Raw genomic sequence first — 22824 nt, 5'->3', positions numbered from 1 at the left:
AGCCATTCTTTGCAAAAATGTTATCATGCTAATTTCTTGTGCTCTGTCTCAGCCTGAAGCTAATCTTGTCTACCCAACACACTGAAAACAGTATCAAGGTGTCTGAAGCTCTGCAGGAAAAGAGAAGGAAGCCAGGATATGGGGTTATTTGGGTTCCTTTCGCGCAAGAAACTAAAACTTTCAGCCCCTGCCCAAAATAAACTATCCCAAACTGTTGTGGTTCAGTCTGGGACCCCTCCGGGAATGGCTGACCTTCTGTCGGTTTCCAGCTCAGAGGGAGAGGCTGAGGAACAGGAGGTGCAGACTGACGAGGAAGAGGAATCCCAGGCTGAAGAAGAAGGACAGCCAGAGTCCCACCAGGGGGAGCTCTCCCCAGCAAGCAGCCTGGATTCCTTAGGGGAAAATGCTCAAGACATCATAGATATGCGACAAAGGAGAGCTAATCAGAGACGGACTCAATTGGCTAAGTATTTCCAGCATTAGAGGTCACAGCTGGGTTTGGGTGTGGTGCTCCTGGGAAAGGATAAAAGGCGGACCCACCCTTCCTGGCTTGTGGAGTTTTATCTTGGAGATTCGTGAGACCTGTCTGTGAACTTTGGTGGCTTACAATCCTGGTTTGTGCCTTGGACTATTGAAACCTTGGGGGGGGGGTGCCAGCAAGAAGCTTGTGGTATTGACTGGACATCAGGACCCTGCTGTAACGTATTATAGCTTGTCTGTTGTGAAGACAGGTTTTCCTTTGTGCTTATTTTTTCCAGCTATAAAATACTTTTGGCTTTTACCAGAGTGTCTGGCTGTTTTTTCAGTTGGTGTTGAGGTCTGGGAAAACCCAGACAGAACACAAACCAAGGAAGCTTGAACAATCTTTCCTCATCTTCATTTTAATTTCACAAAAATTAAAGAGGTAGGTAAAAATTAAAGAGGTAGCCACAGTGACTACCTCAAGGTTACTTAGTGAGTTACATGACTAACTGGACTTTGGAACCTGGTCCTCTCCAAACCTAATTTAACGTTTTAATAATTATTTTTATTTTGGCAGGTCCACGTTTCAGCCTGTTCAACAGTTTAACATGCTTGCGCATGAATCATTCCAGAGGGGTAGATTTCTATGACATATGAAATGACAACCCCACTAGTTCAGTTTACACAATAGATTATCAGATTAAAACAAGAATGAAGACAGATTTGGATATCTGAGTTAATGGTTTTGAAACTAGATTCATCAGACATTTTATGTGAGGTTTTAAATACTGGTTTCCTCTCATTATTATCGGGTTGTGGTGGTATGTGTTTTTTTTTAAAGAAATACGGGCAATTCAATCAAAAAATGATGACAGGAATCCATAATTAAAGGCATTTTTCTCCCTTCAGATATGCACTGGACAATTACAGAAAAGGAAATAGTAATGAACTATTAAGATAAGCTATTTAAGAGGAAATTAATGGACTATTCATTCCTGATCCCTTCACAGCATTTATCAGGAAGCAATCAGACAAACTGAAGTTAAACAAGAAAGTTTTAATTGACATTAATGAGAATCTTTCCAGTCTCAAACTTTCTTTGAATAAAGAAGAACCTTGGCCCAATGACAACATAGCACTTTGCTAAATACTTAAGTTTGTTTTAATTCTGCTCCACTCTTAATATTGGAAAGTAATGCAAATTGGAAACAAGGATGAAAGGAGTTCTGCATATCTCTCTAACTCCAAATGATTATTCCAGAGTCCCCCAAGTCAGGTTTGAAAACTTCTCTATTTCTTTTAGCAAATTAAATCCTCTATTGCTCCCTCAAGGTTTTGCATTAAAAAGTACAGAAATGAAAAATGTAATAACCCACCAGCGCTCCCCAAAAGAAAGGGGTGAAAATGGGGGTCATTAGCCCTTGATTTGAGTTTGGGAAGGGGAAAGGAGGGATGCAGAATATGGAAGGAAAGAATGAGGCAGGAATGAGCCTAGATGGCTTTAGACCAGAGGTGGGGAACGTTGGCCCTTTTATGACTTGTGGACTTCAATTCCCAGAATTCCTGGGCCACAAATCATTAAGCAGCCATTGTTTCCCACATCTGCTTTAGACATAGCAAGTTCGTACTCTGAGCAAGAGGAGTTAAATTAAAGCACCCCATATTATAGGCCAATCCTGCTGTATGTACAAAATCAAGGAAGGTGATGGTAGGTGGGAAAATAGGGACCACCAGTGTAGATTATTCCAAAATGGAACCAAGGTTCCCTAACCTTTTACAAATTACAAGAGACAGCATTAAAATATTATTAAAAATTGAGGACATGTTGGTGCAGGTTATAAAGTGATAAAAAACAAAGCCTTGGAACATACAAACAAAATCAATTTACATTTAAGAAATGAATAGACTGCGAAATAATGATGTTTTCCAGGCCTTCTGAATAGCCTTTGCTTCAAATCCTGGCAAGGTTTTGGCTTATTAATTTTGACAGGGTTTTTTTCCAACAAAATTGTTTTTCCACCAAAACTACAACGTCAAAAGGTTAGGGGAACACATTAGTAAATATACATTCAATATATCAAAGTCGATTTCTTCCCTCCCCCCTCCTGGTTTGGCAGTCTTTAATCAAGACTAAGAAAACCATAGGCAGTCCTCGACTTATGACCACAACTGAGTCCAAACTTTCAGTGGCTAAACAAGGCAGTTAAGTGAGTTTTAACCTGTTTTTGTCATAGTTGTTGAGCGAATCATTTAAGCTGTTGAATGAATCATGAGGTTGTTAAGCAAATCTGGCTTCTCCCATTGACTTTGCTTGTCGGAAGTCTCTTGGGAAGGTCACGTGATCCTGGGATAGGGCAGCAGTCATAAATACAAGCCAGCTGCCAAGTGCCCCATCACCAATGATCACGTGACCGTGGAGATGCTGCAAAAGTCATATGGGTACAAACTGTTCATAAGACATTTTTTTCAGTGCCATTGTAATTTCAAAAAGGTGACTAAACGAATGGTTGTAAGTCAAGGACTACCTGTAGTGGTTAGAGGGGGAGGAAATTACACCAAAAAACCATTCTCCCTTATACCAGACTTATACACTTAAAAATATTTTCCAAGATTTTAAAGAAGCCATGTTTGTACTATGCACTCAATTCCTTTCACAAAATTGAGGAAATGAGAAGATTTAAATGATGGTTGCGTACACCATAACATTACACCAACACGTAGCATTATAAGGAAAAGACAACTAAGGTTTTCTCTTCTGTTCCATTCTTTCTATCGTCCTTTTGGCAAAGCGAATTACATAGTTTCTCTGCTTTGTACATAATCATCTAATTTGGTTACTCTTGATTTAGGTGTGATTTATGCCACTATCATAGTTAGCAGTTAAGCTTGAATTTAATATGCCACCCAAGCATTAAACTCTAGTGAGTAAAAGTACTAATAAACTATGATCTGAAGTTGGGTTGTTTGCAATGAACTCAATAGGGACCACAGTTTGTCAATCTGCTTTGAAAATATGGCAAACAATGGTTAATCTAAAATAGAAGCAAACAAATCTGGGATTATTATACCAGATGTCCTGAAGGGAATGAATGGGACTGACGATAATTATAGAGCCACGTAGGCTCATATTGCTGAAATATGGTTCAGTGTTACATCTGAAGTAGCCCGTGTTTTCAATATGGCAAAGAGTAATTCCCAATACTGGACAGTAATCAACCTACAAATCCTTGTGTATCTTTCTCCTGCATTAGAAATACACATGAGAAGTACAATGATGATTCAACTATTATTTAAATTTCAGATCTCAGTGTCTGCCCAAGATCTGCTTAAGAAAAAATGTTTAAACTAATGAAAGTAGTAGTGGCTGAAAGCAAAATTTCAACCAAGCAAGCATTCTTTTATCAAAATTATCCACAAAATAAAATACATATTCCAAAGGGCTAATCTAAGGTTGGGAGGGGGGCTATTTCATTTTTAAAAATCATTTTTATCTTCCACGTTTTTACTTTTAAAGAAACACAGTGACCCACTGGATGCTTGCCGTACTTTTTACATCTTTGCTCGCTTAAAAAAAAGAACAGACCATTCAGAAAATGTAGTGTGGATTTTTTTTTTTAAACAAAAAGCATTCTGAGCATCACAGAAGATGCACAGTTGGAGAGAAAGCAGGTAGGTTAAGATGAAGTTTATTTGTAATGATTGCATTTGAAATATCAGGGTGTTTTTTTTAAAAAAAAAACTGCACTCACAAATTCAATATGGATGGATATCCCCTGTAATGGGACGGTAAATAAAAAGCACTAGAAAAATCGATAGAATGCAAGCAATATATAATAAGATATGTACAGCAGGATGGGTAGATTTGATTGTGCCCTACATCTTTATCATCAGTTATGGACACATTATAACACAAGGATAGAATGGCAAAGTGGCAAAGAGCTGTGTATTATGTAATACTCCAGTTCCCCCACTTTCAGCACTGACCAGACGTGTTACTGGAGGCCACAGGATTAGATGGCCACCGTTCCCTTCTTGCAGCACATCTGGAAAGAAGAGAAAAGGTGGAAGGGGTCTCATCTATTCACTTTACCACTCTATGAGCAAAGTGATGGTTAGATCATCAGAAGATCATAATAACCTTCACCTGTACACCACTAAGAGCAAAGTGCCTCCAACAACCGGGTCCAAGTTGTTAACCAGCCCCAAAAGATGAAGCCTCATAGAAATGGCTTCATGCAAAGTGGATGAGCTGAGAAACAGTCAGCGATGTCAACAATGAGGAGTGAGGTGTACAGTGATGAAATCACCAAAAGTCAATATCGTTGCCAAGTCTGGCTACTTTTAAATCTGTAGCTACTGGCTGAGTCCATTGTGCTGAAATCACCAAGATGTGACAGGCTCATGAATCTTGATATCATTCTTAGTTATCAAGATTGGCAGTAGTATCATGAAATGTTGACATGGCCTCTTTCCAACATCAACATGACTGATTTTGCCCATCACCATCCAGGAACTACATACTGTAATTGACTTTATCAGTCCCGGTAATACCCTACAGTGTTCTATCATAACCAGTACAGTAACAAACCCCCTTTCTCCAATAATGACATCTGCCACTGACAAGTCATACAGTGTTGATGTCAACAAAAGTCCACAGTGTTGATACCATCAGAAGTTGATGGTGAGGGCATCAAAGGTCAACAAGACCCTCAGCGCTTATATGAACTGCACTGACAGAATCCACAGTGTTGACACCATTGATGGTGTCGATGGTGTCACTTGGTCAATGGAGCATCCACTAAGATTGGCAAGATTCACAGCGCTTAGAGTTGTAAGAGGCAAAGGGTGCCAACCTCATAAATCCACAAGTGATGTCTTCAGTCTTCAAAAATCTGAGACAAGGCCCAGAGCAAAGATGCCATCAAATGTTGATGGACAAAACTAGTATTGTAATCAAAGGTTGATGAGGGCCTAGTAACTGATCTAAAGCAAAGCTCTCTTCACTGCTTTGGAAGGATCCATAGGCCTGATCCCTAAAAATCAATTCACCCCTGATGTCACCAAACCTGGACAGCAATAATGTCAGCGGACATAGGAAGTGATAGTAGCAGCATTAATTGTTTGAACCCAACTAATTTTGACATCTTTAGAAATTGACTAATGCTACATAATTGATGCCTTCTATGAAACCAAGCAGGCCTTGATATACTCACTTCTTATCATGAGCTGTAATGCTGATATTATTAAATATCAACAGCCAATATTATCATCAAAGATTATCAAGACCTGGCTGGTCAAATGGACCCAATCAAAAGTCAGTGAAGACTGTGATAGTGCCATTAGCAAAGACCAGGCTAGGACTTGACATCAACCGAGATGGAGGCCACAAGACTAAATATTAGGGGGGGGGAACCCCAAGAAAAAGATAGTGAGCACCAAATAAAGGGTGGGGTGGATCAGAAAAAGGGAGAGAAATATGGCCTTGAAAAGTCCAATCAACCTGAGTTGGGGAAAAGGGACAACTTACACCGTGACCTCATTCTTGCTGCCAGTAGGAAGGTGTTGGGTTGGGTGGTGCCCTGGGATGAACTGGACTTGATCAATGGTGCTTTGCCTCTTGGATGCAAACCCTTGGCGCCGGGCGGCTGCCTGGTTACTACTACTGCTGGTCTCCCAAGGAGCAGTTGCCTTGGGGGAATTGTTGGAGGTGGGATGAGAGTTTTTCATCATCATGTGATGGTGGTCAAGCATGGGGGTGCTGCTGGCACAGACATTGGTCTGGGAAAGAGCCTTCTGGTGGCCCAGGTGCATCTCCTGGAAGGGACCCGTGTGTTGATGGAGACGCTCGGGAGAAAGCAAGTGCTCCTGAGAATGCAAGTTCTCCCGGGAGAGGAGGTGCTCGTGAGATATGACACGCTCCCTTGGAATGGTGTAGTCGTAATGGGATGGGCGGTAGGTTCCCCCTCCACTTCCGCCGTCAGAAAGGATGTGTTCCTGGGACATCACCCGCCGCGGATTGTGCGACTTCTCAGAGTAGCTATCCATGTCGTAGTTCATTTTCATGGCATGCAAGGGCAGTGTCCCTCGAGTCAACTCAGCCAGGTGCCTCCGCTTGGCATAGAATTCATCCAGGTCCTTCTCCGCTGCTGAAAAACATGGAGAAAAAAGTGAGATGTCAGTGGATGATGGGGAGATGGACAGGGTGAGATTTAAAAAGAGGAAAAAGGAATGTTAGAGACATAGATACACTAGTGGGTTACACCCGGTACAGTTGGGATCAGGGTTCCGGTAGTAGAAATTGAGATGCGCACGCATCTCCACGCCCTCGACTGGTTTCACTGGTTTTCAGCTTTTTTTGCTTCTGCACATGCACAGAATCAAAGAAATCACCGAATATTGGGGAAATCTCACACACAAGAGCGCCTTGCGTGAGATTTTGCTTGCTGTGCATGCACAGGAGCCAAATCTCGCGCCAATGGGCATGCCCGTGACGGTCCCGGAGAGCATACCCCGAGTCTTCGGAGAGGGGCGGCATACAAATCTAAGTAATAAATAAATAAATAAATAAATAAATACCAGTAGCCGCCGGTAAGTGCAACCCCCCACCCTGCATAGATGAATGGCTATGCAAGTAGATTGCACTAAATATTGAGTGCAGAACTTCTATTTTAAGGAGCATGAACACAATACAACATTCTCTCAGTGTCTCTATTCTTTCTCGGATTATAGTGAGATTGCCTTCTTTCAGAAGAAACAATTCCCTAATTGATGGCAGACCCCCTAAGGAGTCTGCCATTTCTTTTGGGCTGAAAAATCCCACTTAAATGCTATGCCAGAAACTACAATGCAAAAAGCAGTGATTAGATCAAATGTGGATTTGATTTCATTTGATAGTAAAACAAAATGAAAATGAAATCATTTCATAATGTCTGTTTTCTGTCTTATTAATTGCAATTTGATAACAATTGCTGGAAATGTCTGGGAAATGAATCTAAGATTTTTGGGAATTATTTGTAGTTCTGGAGCCTTACATTGTACTCCAATACTTTAAAAGTATTTCTTCATCCTATAGCTTAAGTCTGAAAGGGATCATACTAGATGGTCACGTAAAATGTGATTGAAATGCAGTGTGTATTTATCTACTGAATTTTTCCATTGATATAGAAATATCAATAAACTAATAGCAATCTAGTGAGATTGAAAATCTTTGAAAGATTTACTGCATGTCCTATTCCTCCAATTGGCTCATTCTCATATACTGATAGCGAGAGCAAGAACACATAAATTGCCCCCACCCTTCTTGCCTTTCGTAAGCTGCTTAAAACCCACCTCTGCCGTCAGGCATGGGGGAATTGAGATCCTCTTCCCCCTAGGCCTTTACAGTTCTATGCATGGTATGTATGTATGTATGTTTGGTTTTTATATTAATGGGTTTTTAATCGTTCCTAACATCAGACTACTATTGTACACTGCTTTATTGTTGCTGTTAGCCGCCCCGAGTCTCCGGAGGGGGGCAGCATTCAAATCCAATAAATAGATAGATAGATAGATAGATAGATAGATAGATAGATAGATAGATAGATAGATCACTTCACAGTGCTTTACAGCCCATTCTAAGTGGTTTAGATGCAACCTATTGCACCCCCCCAAAAAAAATATCTGGTTCATCATTTTACTGACCTTACAATGATGGGAAGCTGAGTCAACCTTGAACCTGGTGAGATTTGAACTGCCAAATTGCAGGCAACCAACAGTCAGCAGAAGTAGCCTGCAGTATTGTACTCTAACCACTGTGCCGCCATGGTAGGCTGACAATTGCAAGTTAATTGGTAGCAGTTCAGTGCTCTCTTTGGAAACATCCTCTAGCACCAAATGTAGGTTTTTACAGGGGAATATAGAAAGCTGAAACAGTGACTAAGTATGTCTAAATTCAGAGGCCAAGATCTCAAATGCAGCTCTCACTGAAAAGTCAAAGATACAAAACTATTTTCCTTGCTCACTTCATTTTCTTGGTTTCCATTAGTACCACAAGGAAAAAGAGGAGACAGTTGCTTGAAACAATGGATCACAAAGAAATATACTGGACATGTGCATGGATATTTCTCATCTATAGTTCTTTTGTTGTAAAAAAAGAAACACACATCCACCTTATACACACACACCCTTTCACTTATATCTGAATGGGACAATTTATGATATATGGTATATCTTGGTCAGAATGCCCTCAGGCACAATACATTGTGCTTCCCTTCCACACAAAAAGCCCAGAAAAATCACACAAAACTATCTCTGGAAAATCTCAATGTGGCAATTTAAAGCTAGGGTGCTAAAATTCTAAAATTGAGGGGAGACAGGATTTAAGTAATAGAATTCAAAGACTGAAGTTTTGAAACAAGCACATAGTTGAGAAGAAATATGCTACATCACTTATTAAGAGCTACTAATCCCAAGGAATAGTCTTGCAAGATGGTTAGTCACCTTTTTCTTTAAAGAAAAATCAACAACTCCTCAGATTCTTTTGTAAATACAGTGATCCCTCGAATTTCGCGATCTTGATCTTCGCGAAACGCTATGTCGCGATTTTTTAAAAAATATTAATTTAAAAAAAACCACTTCCGGGTTTGGCTTCGGGAGTCAGCTGGGAAGCGGCGCGGCTGTTTTAAAAGGTCGCAGCCGGCCTGGGGGGCTTCACAGCACCCCCCCGAACCCCCAACCTGGGTCTTCCCGGCCGCCCACGCAAAGGGGAAACCCCGGCTCCTCGCTGATGCCCGCCGCTCGCCCGCCCGCCAGCAAGAGGGGGAAGACCCAGGGAAGGTTCCTTCGGCCGCCCAGCAGCTGATCTGCTCGGTAGCGCAGCAGCAGCAGCGAGGAGCCGAATCGGGGTTTCCTCTTTGCTTGGGCGGCAGGGAACGCAAACTCCACCATCTACGCATGCGCGGCCATAGAAAAAAGGGCGCGCATGCGCAGATGGTGTTTTTACTTCCGCAACCCTACATCGCGAAAAATCGATTATTGCGAGGGGTCTTGGAACGGAACCCTCGCGATAATAGAGGGATCACTGTAATGCCACTTATCCTGGCAAAATGAGATACAAGTAGAGGTACAAGAGATGGAAAATATAGTAGAAAATAAATAAAAATCAGGGAAATGAGAAAGAAAATATTACATAAGTGGTATTTTACTCCTGTTCAACTTGCACACTTTCAGCAGAATGTCAGGGGGAATTGTTGGCATGGGTGTCAAGATAAAGGAGTGTTTATGCATATGTTTTGGGAATGCTTGATAGTGCAGGAATTTTGGCAAAAAGTGAAAGAGGATATCAATAGAATGCTAAATATACAATGGACAATCACTAAGGAAATGGCAGTACTAGTTAAAAGCATGGCAATGGGAGAATTTAGAGAAATAAAAAAAGCAGCAATAGAAAGCGCTCAGGCAGTAATAGTTTTGGGTTGGAAGGATGCGACAAAATGGACAATGCAAAATTGGTATAGGTACATGGTGGATCATATTAAATTTGAAATTATGGATAAAAGGATAAATTCGGATAATGAAACTGAGTTGGGACAACTGATGGGACGGTGGGACAAGGTAAGACGATATATGATGAGCAGAATCCGAGACCAAGCTACAAGGAATAAATTGGAATCACTCTATAACATGTAAATAGATACATTACTCTTGGGTCAAGTGGACTATACAAGAAACACCCCCGATTTGGTGGTAGGGAATGTGTGTGTGTCTGGGTAGTGGGCACATTTCACTATGCACTGTTTTATGTTGTGTGTAATATACATTTGTTAAAAATTAATTTTAAAAAAATAATTAAAAAAAAAGAATAATGTCACTTACCCAATCGTTTGAGTGAGGAGTAGCGGTTGAGTTCTGACTTGATGGCTGACTCGTAGGATGGAGGCAGGTGGGAGAGGTTATGAAATGAACGAGAGCAGCTGAGGGTGTTGTATTTGGTGGAGGAATGGCTTGGGGTATCATTCATGTGCCAGTCTTTTAAGGGAGCAGAGAAATTAGAGAGAGAGAGAAAAAAATCAGTTAGTCTACATCAACTTGATTTCTGCTGCATTTTACTTTACTTGCTTTCACACTAGCCCTGGAGCCTGGGATGGACATCCTTGGTTCATTCCGCTCTGTTGCAGAATCCAGATGGCAGCTTTCACATTTTGTTCCACTCCCATGGTCTCCACGTGGATCCTCCTTCTTATTGAAGTATGCAAAACACCCACAACCTACTTGAAATTGGGCATAGCGGGCATAAATCCTATTTTTGTTTATTTTTGTTTGTTTATAAAATGTATCGGCCGCCCATCTTAACATAGAGCATCTCTGGGCAGCTTACAGTCATAAAAAATATGTCTACAACTAAAAAAAATAAACATTGTTTCACAAAGGGTGGGAATCCAAAATGATTGTACAGTAGTTCTCAACTTTTCTAATGCTGCGACTCCTTAACGCAGTTCCTCGTGTTGTGGTGACCCCCAACCATAAGTCTAGCACCAATCTTCCCAACAGAACTTTAAGCTGATTGGCAGGAAGGTCAGAGAGGCACTCCCACTGTAAACATCTGATTGGTCAGATTGTAAAATTATGTTCCAAGGAGGCAGAATAGAAGCTTTAGTTCCTAACACTATGGGAGATTTGTCTTTTTCCATGGTCTTAGGTGATACCTGTGAAAGAGTCATTTGACCTCCAAAGGGGTCCCAGGTTGAGAACCATTGTACTATTGGAATTATTAGTCCTTTGGAATGAACTCCCTCCGGAAATAGGTACCGCCCCCTCCCTCCTGGCCTTTTGCAAAGTTTTGAAGACCTATCTTTGCTGGCAGGCATGGGGGCCATGAGTATCGAGATCAATTCCATCCGTAGCCATGAGTGACTGATTAGGTGAACGTGGATGCTTGTGTTGGGATGAATGGGATTTTTGAAAAAAAGTAGGTTTTTTTAATAGTATTTTTTAATATTAGATTTATATACATGTGTATTGTACTGTATTTGTTTGTTGTTCGCCGCCCCAAGTCATCTGGGAAGGGTGGCATAGAAATCTAAATAAAATAATAATAATAATAATAATAATAATAATAATAATAATAATAATAATAATAATAAAATAAATAAAAATAATTAAAAAGCTAGAAGAATTTGTGAAATACAAAGATCTGAAAATCGAGCTGCAACAACTCTGGCATAAGCCAGTGAAAGTGGTCCCACTGGGCGCAGTGCCAAAGGATCTCAGTGGACATTTGAAAACCATCGGAATTGACAAAATCTCCATCTGTCAATTGCAAAAGGCTGTTTTACTGGGATCGGAACACATCATTCACTGCTACATCACACTCCTAGGCATAGTTCCCTCTAAGCTGAGCAGTGAGCAATCGCTCACTTAAAAATCATCATCAACTCAGAGTTTTCCAAACCTGCCCAGAAGCCGAGAGGGAAAGAGTGAGAGGGAAGGAGAGAGAGAGGAAGAGAGAGAAACAGATAGAAAAAAGAGAGGAAGGAAAAGAGAAAGAAAAAGAATGGGAGTAAGGAAGAGAGAAAGAAAATAAAAATCTAGTTTGAAACTAGCTCAACTATTTAAGTGGCATTTTGGTATTGATAGAGTTGCCCTATTATGAGCTCACTGTTATAGACACACAGTGCAGTATTTTATTTTGAAATTCTCTGAGGCAAAACAGGGTGGGTTTTTTGTTTGTTTGTTTGTTTGTTTATTTATTTATTATTTCTGTGCCGCCCAGTCCCGAAGGGACTGCCACTCAGACACTATACTTTTCCGCCCCCCCCCAAAAAAAAATTAGAGGGAACACTGCTCCTAGGTGCTTGGGAGGTGCCCGACTGGTGATGAAATACAAAATCTCGTTTGATGTGTTGTATTATATTATATAATAATAATAATAATAATAATAATAATAATAATAATAATAATAGCAGCAATAGCATTTAGACTTATATACTACTTGGCAGTGTTTTACAGCCCTCTCTAAGTGGTTTACAGAGCAAGCATATTGCCCCCAACAATCTGGGTCCCCATTTTACCCACCTTGGAAGGATGGAAGGCTGAGTCAACCTTGAACCTACTGAGATTCGATCTGCCCAACAGCTAAAAAAAACACTAGCTCAATTTGGCCTGATGAACTAATTTGGCCCAATTTGACAGTTTGATACAAAAAGAGAGCTTTGATTCACAGGCCTTTCAAGGGGTACTTTGAATCAAAACTCAATATAATTTTTCCCCACCAGGGAAATTAGCAAGGGGTGGAGAATGCTTCAGCACTAGCTGAGAAACTTTCCTTTTAAATCAGCTGTTTTCTTACTCGGTTCAGCATTACCAACAGATTTTTAATTACCGTACCCGTTTTCTCTTCCCCTCTGGCAGATTCTGTAGTAACTCATTTATTTATTTATTTATTTTTCAGCCTGAGAAATTGCTTGTGCCCTTTCATTACGGACTGGTCTTCATTTATGACTGCAACTCTGTGATTCATTATAAATTCCTCAGCAGCCATATTAAAATATATACATATTCCACTTGACTATTTCTGTTAGGATGAGCAAGCCCTTTAACAAACCACTTCCTTTCTGTGTATTCATTCAGCCTCAGAAGTCACCTATCTTTCCAATATGTGAACAAACCCCACTTTCGCTCTCCCTGGACCTTATCCACTTTTTCACCCATCTACTCTTCACCTTGTTCCCAATTCTGATCGCTACACAGCTTTAGGCTGTAAGTAGATACAAATGGAGCCCTCCTCTCATAGGAACGGGTAGGTGGTGCAATTCCAAACGTTTTCCGACTCAATTGTGGTCGTAAGTTGAGGACTACCTGTATAATCTAAAGCCGTGATGATGAACCTATGGCGCGCATGCCACAGATGGCATCCAGAACCATCTCGGGGGGCACACAAGTCATCGCCCGCCTCAACTCCACTGTGCACGCTCACGCGTCTTCCACTGGCTTGCTGATTTTGGGGTATCTGCTGCCGGGGTAGCGCAGAGGTAGAGTGCAGTACTACCGACCACTGAAGCTGACTGCTAGATCTGCAAGTCAGCGGTTCAAATCTCATCACTGGCTCAAGGTTGACTCAGCCTTCCATCCTCCCGAGGTGGGTAAAATGAGGACCCAGATTGTGGGGGCAATAGGCTGGCTCTGTTAAAAAGTGCTATTGCTAACATGTCGTAAGCTGCCCTGTGTCTAAGGAGAAGGGCGGCATAAAAATTGAATAAATAAAATAAATAAATACATTTGCACAGAGGGTGGGGCACATATGGGAGATACACACCCATGTGTGGGGTACATGGGGAGTTTACACGTGCATACACGGAGCAGGGGGAGCACAGGGGGCATGGCCCCCAACATATTAATAATAATAATAATAATAATAATAATAATAATAATAATAATAATTTATTAGATTTGTATGCCGCCCCTCTCCGAAGACTCGGAGGGGCTCACAACAATAATAAAAACAATGTTACAGTGGAACAAATCTAATATTAAAAGAGAAAAAGACATATAAAACCCTATCATTTAAAACCAAACAACACATATATACCAAACATAAAATATAAAAGCCTGGGGAAGGTGTCTCAGTTCCCCCATGCCTGGCGATATAGGTGGGTCTTGAGTAATTTACAAAAGACAAGGAGGGTGGGGGCAGTTCTGATCGCCGGGGGGAGCTGATTCCAGAGGGCTGGGGCCGCCACAGAGAAGGCTCTTTCCCTGGGGCCCGCCAAATGACATTGTTTAGTCGACGGGACCCGGAGAAGGCCAACTCTGTTGGACCTTATCGGTCGCTGGGATTCGTGCAGTAGCAGGCGGTTCCGGAGGTACTCTGGTCCAATGCCATGTAGGGCTTTAAAGGTCATAACCAACACTTTGAATTGTGACTGGAAACTGATCGGCAGCCAGTGCAGGCCACGCAGTGTTGTAGAAACATGGGCGAACCTGGGAAACCCCATGATGACTCTCGCGGCCGCATTCTGCACGATCTGAAGTTTCCGAACACTTTTCAAAGGTAGCCTCACGTAGAGCGTTGCAGTAATCGAACCTCAAGGTGATGAGGGCATGAGTGACTGTGAGCAATGACCCTGTCCAAATAGGGCCACAATTGGTGCACCAGGAGAACCTGGGCAAACGTCCTCCTCGCCACTGGCCCATTTCTGGTTCCAGGAGGATGCAGGGGGGGTGGGCAAAACCGGGCGGTGGGATTGCATGGGCATGTGTAGGGGTCAGAAGGAGAGCAGGGGGGAGCTGCATGCGTATGAATGAGGGGCAGGGCACCTGGGGGTGTCATGCACATATTTTATGGGTGCCAGCACATGTGTCGGCATGCTGGCGTGCATTGCATGCACACACTTTCGGCCCCCAACAAGAAAAATGGTAGCTATCATTAATCTAAAGGTTGGCTGACCTGATCTTATTTTTAAAAGATGAACCAGAATAAGTTCTATACCAAAAACTCCAATCCTCCCATCACTGAATCACTATCTCGACTGCAAGAGAAGAAGTCTACTCCTTCTAGGCATAGAGCATCATAACCCCAGTTCATCTCAGTATACGGCTCTTTCAGACCCACAAGCTGGGCAAGGCTGAGCTCCATATGGCATAAAGGTTAGGCAGCAAACTGTACAAACCACGGCTACGAAACAAGCTTTGGTTGAACAAAGGAACCCTCCAGCCTTGGCATTTGGCTAACTAAGCTACAGACTCATTTCCCATTTCTGCAAAAGCAATTTGGTTGTCAGGATCAATGATCTTAAGACAAACCTGGGATTAATTTCTATCCCTGAGCTCTGACTGCCATGAAAGAAGGATCATTCTATCAAGCCAGGCTCAAACTCAACCCTGACAAGACGGAGCGACTGTAAGTTCTGTCTCCCAAGGACACTTCCATCTGTCCGTCCATTATGCTAGAGGGAGGAACTTTTGACCCCCTCAGAGAGGGTCCACAATTTGAACGTCCTCCTCAATCCACAGCTGATACTGGACCATCATCTTTCGGCTGTGCCGTGGGGGGAGTTTGCCTAGATTTGCCTGGTGCGGCCCTATCTGGACAGGGAGTCTCTACTCACAGTCACTCATGCCCTTATCACCTCGAGGTTTGACTACTGCAATGCGCTCTCTACATGGGGCTACCTCTGAAGAGCATTCGGAAACTACAAATTGTGCAGAATACAACCGCGTGAGCAGTCATGGACCTCCCAAGGTATGTCATTATTTCTTCAGCACTCTGCGGACTGCATTGGCTGACAATTGGTTTCCGGATGCAATTCAAAGTGTTAGTTATGATCTATAAAGCCCTACATGGCATCGGACCAGATTACTTGTGGGACCGCCTCCTGCCGCATGAATCCCAGCATTCGATTATGTTGTGGTTAGTTCTGGCCCAGCTCCTGCCCCAAGGAATGTGGAGGTGGATGTGGGGGAGACATCCACATGCCACAGGCCTGTTTTGCTCCCAGTAGAATCTGCCGACGAAATCTCCTCTGACCAAGGAAGCGTGAGTGACAGGGAAGAGGGGAGTTTGGCAGACAGCCCAGGAGATCAGTCATCTGTATCATCTTGGATTCTGAACAAGAATTAATGACACATTCATGCATGCGTAGAGTGATGTATAGGAGACAACAACTGAAGGATTATTACAAGAGAAAATGAGGCCACCTGTGGTTGGGTGGGGCTTCTGTAATTAGTGCTACAGATAAAAGTGCAGCCTGGTGTTTTAGCCTCATGGCAGTTTATCTGATTCATTGTTTCGTCAAGATCGTGGTTTTTGCTGTTCAAGATTGTGTGTGTAGACTCTCTGGACTTTAGAATTGGACTCAATTTCCCAGTTATTGGGTGAGCAATTGGACTGCATTTAACCTGTGCCTTGTGTGTACCAGAAAATCCCTTTGACATTTAAAAAGGGAGCTGTTTCTATTTTTCAGTTTATAAAGACTTTGGGGTTTTCCTTTTATCGTGTGGTGTGTGTCTTCCTGGACTAATTACCCTGTAATTACGGGCGGTTGAGACACGCCGTCAGAACAGATTAGGTCCCACAGAGTCGGCCTTCTCCAGCTCCTGTCAACTAAACAATGTCGCTTGGGGCCTAGGTGAAAAGCCTTCTCTGTGGGGGGGCCGGCAAATTACAAATTACTTCTTGAGAGATTGACCTAAAACTGGAGTGATTCTTATTGGGTATCTTTACGAAAGAAGACAGATATATAATATTCCATATCACCACTGCCACCAGAATTATGTACAAAGCTGGAAAATGGACTTAATTCCAACCATGTTAACTGTTGTTAGGAACATCTTAGAATGCGCTGAACTGAATAAATTATTAATGGAACTTCAGGATAAAGATGAATCAGACTTCTATAAAGCATGGGATAGGTGGCATAATGGTTAAAACAAAATAAATATCAAAACCTACTATAAAATAGGTCTATAATTCAAGAAAATATAAAGAACTATATTACTTTACTTTCTGTGTACTCAATATCAAAATAACTAGATACTTAGATTTGTAATACAAATGAAATAGGTGTTTAAAAAGAAATGGGTGATGCAATTTACTGAAAAATATCTTTTTTATGTTATAATAATAATAGAACACAATGTTGACAATAGTATTGTAAATTGTAAATACATAAAGAGAATAATACCGACAAGCTGTAAATTAGAAACAAGTCAAGACATCAACTAGCCTTATAGTGGCACACAGTGACATTCCAAGTACTTGCTCTATTGTATCATACTTACGTAGCTTGAAATATTCAACTCAGTGAGGCTTACTCCTTTGAAAACATGTATAGGATTGTGCAGTCCTATCATTCCAGGGATGTGAACAAGGAGGGAGTAGAAAATCAAAATACTGTAGTTGACCACAACTGTGCAATCAAAGCCCCAGCCCTTATTATGCGTCTTGTGATTTTACCTGCATGTGTTTTACATCCATTTTACCAGTGGAAACACTTGTACCATTTACACTTACAGTATTTAGCATTCACTCTGTTTCTGCATATCATCCCAGAAACCAGCTAGAATAGGTTTTGTGTCCCTCCAGGAAAGCCAAACTACATGTTACCCTAAATATTTGTTTGTGTCCAAAGTTTAGCATTCATCATACCTTTTTCCACTGAAAAAGAAGGCGTGGGACAAGAGGCCTTTATATAGAATTGTACTACAGGAATAGGAGGGTTTAATCCAGTGGTTCCCAAGGTGAGGCCCATGCCCCACAAAGGGGAGCAATTTGATTTTTAATTAGGCTTCCTCTGCGTGAGTATTCCGTTTTTGAATAGTAAGAATTATATGTCACAGCGAGGAGAGCATAAGGATTTTAGGGATGCTTAGGAGGGGCATGGCCAAAAAAAAGGTTGGAAATCACTGGTTTAATCATTCCTGAAACCCATTTCCTATTCAAAATCTTCCTTTCACTACTATTGTTAGTTGTAGGAAATAGTGGTTCAGGGTTTGAATAGGATCTGGGGAAGAGGGAGGTAAATTATAATATTTCTAAGCTATTGTAATATTGACAGTAGTGCTCTGCACTTTTGGACCTACATTGTAGGACCATTGCAGTCGATTTATTTTTTATTTATCTTTAATTATTTGTGTTGTCTGGAACATAATGTAGGTATGTGAAGATATAATCATATTAATATACATGAATAAAAATATTAGAAAAACATTAGAAATAATAATACAGTATTCATATACAGTGGTACCTCTACTTAAGAACTTAATTTGTTCCATGACCAGGTTCTTAAGTAGAAAAGTTTGTAAGTAGAAGCAATTTTTCCCATAGGAAGCAATGTAAAAGCAAATAATGTGTGCAAACCCATTAGGAAAGAAATAAAAGCTCGGAATTTGGGTGGGAGAACAAGGAGGAAGAAGAGGAGGACGACAGTCGCTGCCCATAGCGAAGGAAGTATTTCTCTTCTCTGGGCGCTGGCAGAAGTTTATTCCCTCTCCAAGCGCCCAGAGAAAGGAAAATTCTTTGTTCGCTCTGGACTGCCAAAGCCTCCTTCAGCGCCACCGAAAGGCTCCTCTAGCAGCCCAGAAAAGCCCGAGATGACCAGGATTAAAGGGGGAATGGCAGGAAACTGGCCAGGCCTTCATGCCACTCTCAAATTTCCTGGGAAATTTTTCCGGGCTCGGGTTCTTAAGTAGAAAATGATTCTTAAGAAGAGGCAAAAAAATCTTGAACACTCGGTTCTTATCTAGAAAAGTTCTTGAGTAGAGGCGTTCTTAAGTAGAGGCACCACTGTACATGATGCTAGTTCATCACAACTCAGCTCCCAGTGCAGTAAAAGCAAAATATAAAAATTTTCATATCACATTCTCTGTGCCATCATGAGTAGCAGGCAGGAAGTAAATTGTGTGATCTATGTTTGCAGACAACTCTGCCCCTTTCATTTTGTGCCAGCTTCTACCTAGTCTTCTGGATGAACATAGCTTCCAATGCAGTGTTTTCTCAACTTTGGTAACTTTAAGACGCGTGGATTTCATCTCCCAACTCCCAGCAGGGTTGGCTAGCGAATTCTGGCAGATGAAGTCCACACATGTTTCATCTGTCAAGATTGAGGAAACACTGCTCCAGGGAGACTCCAGACACAGTGGCTTGCCTTTTCATTCTATAACACGTTTTGGCTGGACAGGATCAACCTTAATTTTTTTGGCAGCAATGCCAGGGATATTTTCCCCTGGTGGGGTGAGTAGCTGAAGATTCTTTGTATTTTAAACCATATTAAACTACCCTGTAGAGCCATTTCGTGATGATTCCTTTCTCAAACATGGCTTGGCTTGGATAAGGCAGTAGCAGCAAAGGCAAACCAAGTTTGGTCCTCTGAATGTCCCCATTTGCACCAGATCAACGGTGTGAAATTGATCAGGCCTCCACTCTTAGAATGGGTGTCAGTGAAGATAGATGATATCCAATAAATTTGCATATTCCTTGTCTCATTTTTCCTGTCTCCCAATATGTGTTGGCTTCGCTTATTTCATGATGTAGCCATGTGTGGGTGTCTATGCGTAAGTGTATAATTGGGTGTGTGTCTGTCTGAATAGGAGTTTGTTAGAGGAAAGGGAGACACATACACATATGCTCTTAACTCCCCCCCTCCTTTGTAGTTGTACTGTAGAGGCATGCACTAAACCTTAGATTATCTATGGTTGACCTATCCAGATTCCTAAGAGGTCAGTAAGGGGCGAGTACAAGTGCACTAGAGTGCCTTCCGTCCCCTATACTATTGCTCTCCTATATCTCCTATACCTTTCTTCTATTCCTATATCTCTTCTTCTATTCTTTCATTGATATGTTCTATTACTATACCTTCTTTTCTATTATTTCTTAGATATATTTTACTATGAGTATCTCCTCTATAACCTTCATCATGTATTTTACTATGTGTACATAGATTATAAAACCCTCATTGTGTATTGGACAAAATAAAAAAAATAAAAAAACATTGGCCATTTGATCATTATTAAAATGGCCAGTATTTTCTTCCATTTTTGAAGTGGCTTCTGTTAACAAGCATTTGCTTGACATTTTAATAAAACAATTTAGAGCAAAAAGAAGTAAACAGATTTACAAAGCCCAACCATATGCCTTTAATAAGGGTGACTTAATTTCTTTCTTAAGTAATTTTAAAATAATTGTAACTTAATTTAAATGTATAAAACCATACATCTCATTTTTATGTTCCCCCTGAAAAAGTGCCCTTTTGTTTTTGACTGTATACAATTCAACTTTTGAATTTGTTGCCACAAGATGTGTGGTGCAGCCTATTAGCCTTCAAAAAAAGGTCAGATCAATTTATGGAAGTCATGGGGATCAATTGCCTTGTTGGGAATAGAACTGCTTCTGAAGACCATTTGCTGAGACAGGGGTAGGCAAAGTTGGCTCTTCTATGACTTGTAGACTTTAACTCCCAGAATTCCTGAACCAATCATGCTAGCTCAAGAATTCTGGGAGTTGAAGTCCACCTGTCATAAAAGAGCCAACTTTGCCTACCTCTGTATTGGGAGATTAGTAAACTTCCTTGTGCAGTTGGGTAGCAACTATGAGAAATGACTACAGGACTCATTTGGCCAGGGCTCAGATCCAACAAAGCTCTATTTATGTTAAAACAACATGGACCTGTCCATCTAGTTTCCAGGAATTAAGTTCAACTCCTCAAAACTTTTTGGATGGTAACCTTCAAAACTGGATAACTGGTTTAAGTTCCTGCTTCAAGTAATAGGTGCCTGTGAGGACAGAAAGAGGGGAATGACAAACAAGGATCATGATGGTCACAACACAAAATCCCTTGGCTTACATACAGTATTTGCATCTGTCATTGGGTCAAAAATAGAAAAGGCCAAGATTTGGATCATGACATTACAATTTTGTCATTCTTTTCTTCATCGCAGTTTGTACCAGACATCTATTCTCAACATGCATAATCAACTCTGCTTACTCTATTTGATGACCTACCCACATTACAAAGGGAAGGGCATTAAACTGCCTATATCAGAATCACCTTTTGATGCAGGGGGAGTTCTTAAGCCTGCTTTTTTAAAAAATAAAACAGTATATGAGATTAGAAATGCAGTATAAGGCAGAGCCTTTCAAACTTTTTCCTTTATTACCCCAAACTGTTTGTCAGAAAGTCTTACTGAAAGTCCACCAATATTTGAACAGTCACTGAACAAATTGGAAACCATCCAGAGTCCTTCGGAAGTGGGCGACATATAAGCTCAGTTAATAAAAAAAAATAATAATAAGTGGTTGTAACTCAAAGAGTACCTGAATTATAAAACCAATACCACTGAATTATCTTTATGTCATTTCGTTAAATTGCCATTGGTAATTTCCCTGATTTTTCATCATAATTTGAAATACTTAGGGGTATTTTTCAATATATTTTAGTACAGGTGGCAATCTTGAAGTCAATTTAAGTGACCTTGCTGTGATCAGTAATGGGTCCATATACTGTTATCCAAAGAAAATTTTTTTTTTTACACAATTTGGGCTAATTTACCCAGCTTTGGAAAGCACTGCCTTATGGTAAATTTTTGTTGGTTACCTATAACCAACAATAATTTCCTATTCTTCCAGTAAATTGCAGAAAATTGAGGACTCATAAATACACTATTGAGGTGAGGTTGAGGTTGTAAAAGACGGCGTAGGTTGTATATCACTTTAGGGAACTTTTCAGCTGAAAAGTAGCACCAGCATATATAAGTCCATTAACAAATAAACACTGCTCTGGGTGTAAATGAATGATAAATGTATGAAAAGGTATATAATGAATCAGTGATTTGATGGGACTCCCCCAACACTTTTTGCATTTTTTTTTTTGTTTATGTCAGTGGCTAGCTAGGCATCAGACGCCACTGGAGACTTACCCAGAGTGGCTGTGTGGTGTTTAGGGCTGTTGATGTTCAAATGGATATAATTGTGATGCATATTATCTGCAAGGCAAAAAAGAGAAGCATGCATAGAGCCGCGCTGTATGTTCCCACAGGCGGCCACTAGAGGTCATCTCATTCAGGTTTTTTCCAAGCATCAGCTCTGGAATATGGGTACCAATCCCGCCTGCTTTAAATCAGAGGACCCAAACGCATTTGGTCCTCCTCTTTGCAGCTTTTGGTCTGCATCCAAACATGGCAGTGCTCAGAACACTCTCTGCAAAAGGGAAATGATCTTATTAGGTCTCCTTCTGAAACTTGTTTTCCTAGATTGCACGTGTTGGAGGAATGTGATCTGCAGAAGTCACTGGCACCAAAGAAAGCTAAACTCCACTGTTTATAGAGCAATGACAGGCACGCAGCTCAGTGGAGAGAAAAAAGTGGACAACTTTCTACGACTCCTAGATTTTTTGGGGGGTTCTAGCGTTCTCTCTTCCATTTTCTCTTACTGTGATTTTTCAAACAGGTTAGACAAAGAGAAGACAAAGACACAGAAAACAAGGAACAGTATCGGGATGTTTTTTTCGGCACCTGGATAGCAGATTTTACACTCACCCACTCCCATCTCCTGCAAAGGGCTCTCCTGTGCATGCTGACGCCCTTTCTATCATCTTCCCCTGTTTGGGTTAGTCTTTTCTACAATCACTACCTGAGTTTGCTATTAGAATGATTATAGTCGTTTACCTGGCTGGACTCTTAACACCTCTGAGAAGAAAGTGCAATGCCCTTGATCAGAAAAACCTCACTTTCCTTTTCTTTTCGCCTAGAAAAGGAGCAATTTCGTGTCTGAATGCAATTCTCTCCCCCTCCTCACTACCCTAATATTAATGTTTGAGCCCGCACAAAGACAACCAGACAGCTAGAACTGGTTGTCATGGCAAACAGGCTGTTTCCTCGGTTTTTTTGCTTCTT

General features: G+C 41.2%; 1 protein-coding gene across 1 annotated transcript in view; it reads right to left on the bottom strand.

Annotated features, from left to right (window-relative positions):
* Positions 1 to 4135: 4135 nt before the first annotated feature.
* Positions 4136 to 22824, bottom strand: part of SHISA7 (shisa family member 7) — a 31205-nt gene continuing 12516 nt past the window's right edge. Inside the window, exons 3-5 of the mRNA XM_070726474.1 lie at positions 21850 to 21915; positions 10315 to 10467; positions 4136 to 6608 (exon numbers count right to left, since the gene is read on the bottom strand). Coding sequence (XP_070582575.1) covers positions 5986 to 6608; positions 10315 to 10467; positions 21850 to 21915 — 842 coding nt within the window. The 3' untranslated portion in view covers positions 4136 to 5985. The remainder of the gene's footprint in view (positions 6609 to 10314; positions 10468 to 21849; positions 21916 to 22824) is intronic.

Source organism: Erythrolamprus reginae, chromosome Z (assembly GCF_031021105.1).
Source record: "Erythrolamprus reginae isolate rEryReg1 chromosome Z, rEryReg1.hap1, whole genome shotgun sequence".
In the NCBI taxonomy this organism is placed as follows: domain Eukaryota; kingdom Metazoa; phylum Chordata; class Lepidosauria; order Squamata; family Dipsadidae; genus Erythrolamprus; species Erythrolamprus reginae.
The sequence above is the reverse complement of the archived record's forward strand: the minus strand, read 5'-3'. Positions and strand labels throughout refer to the sequence as shown.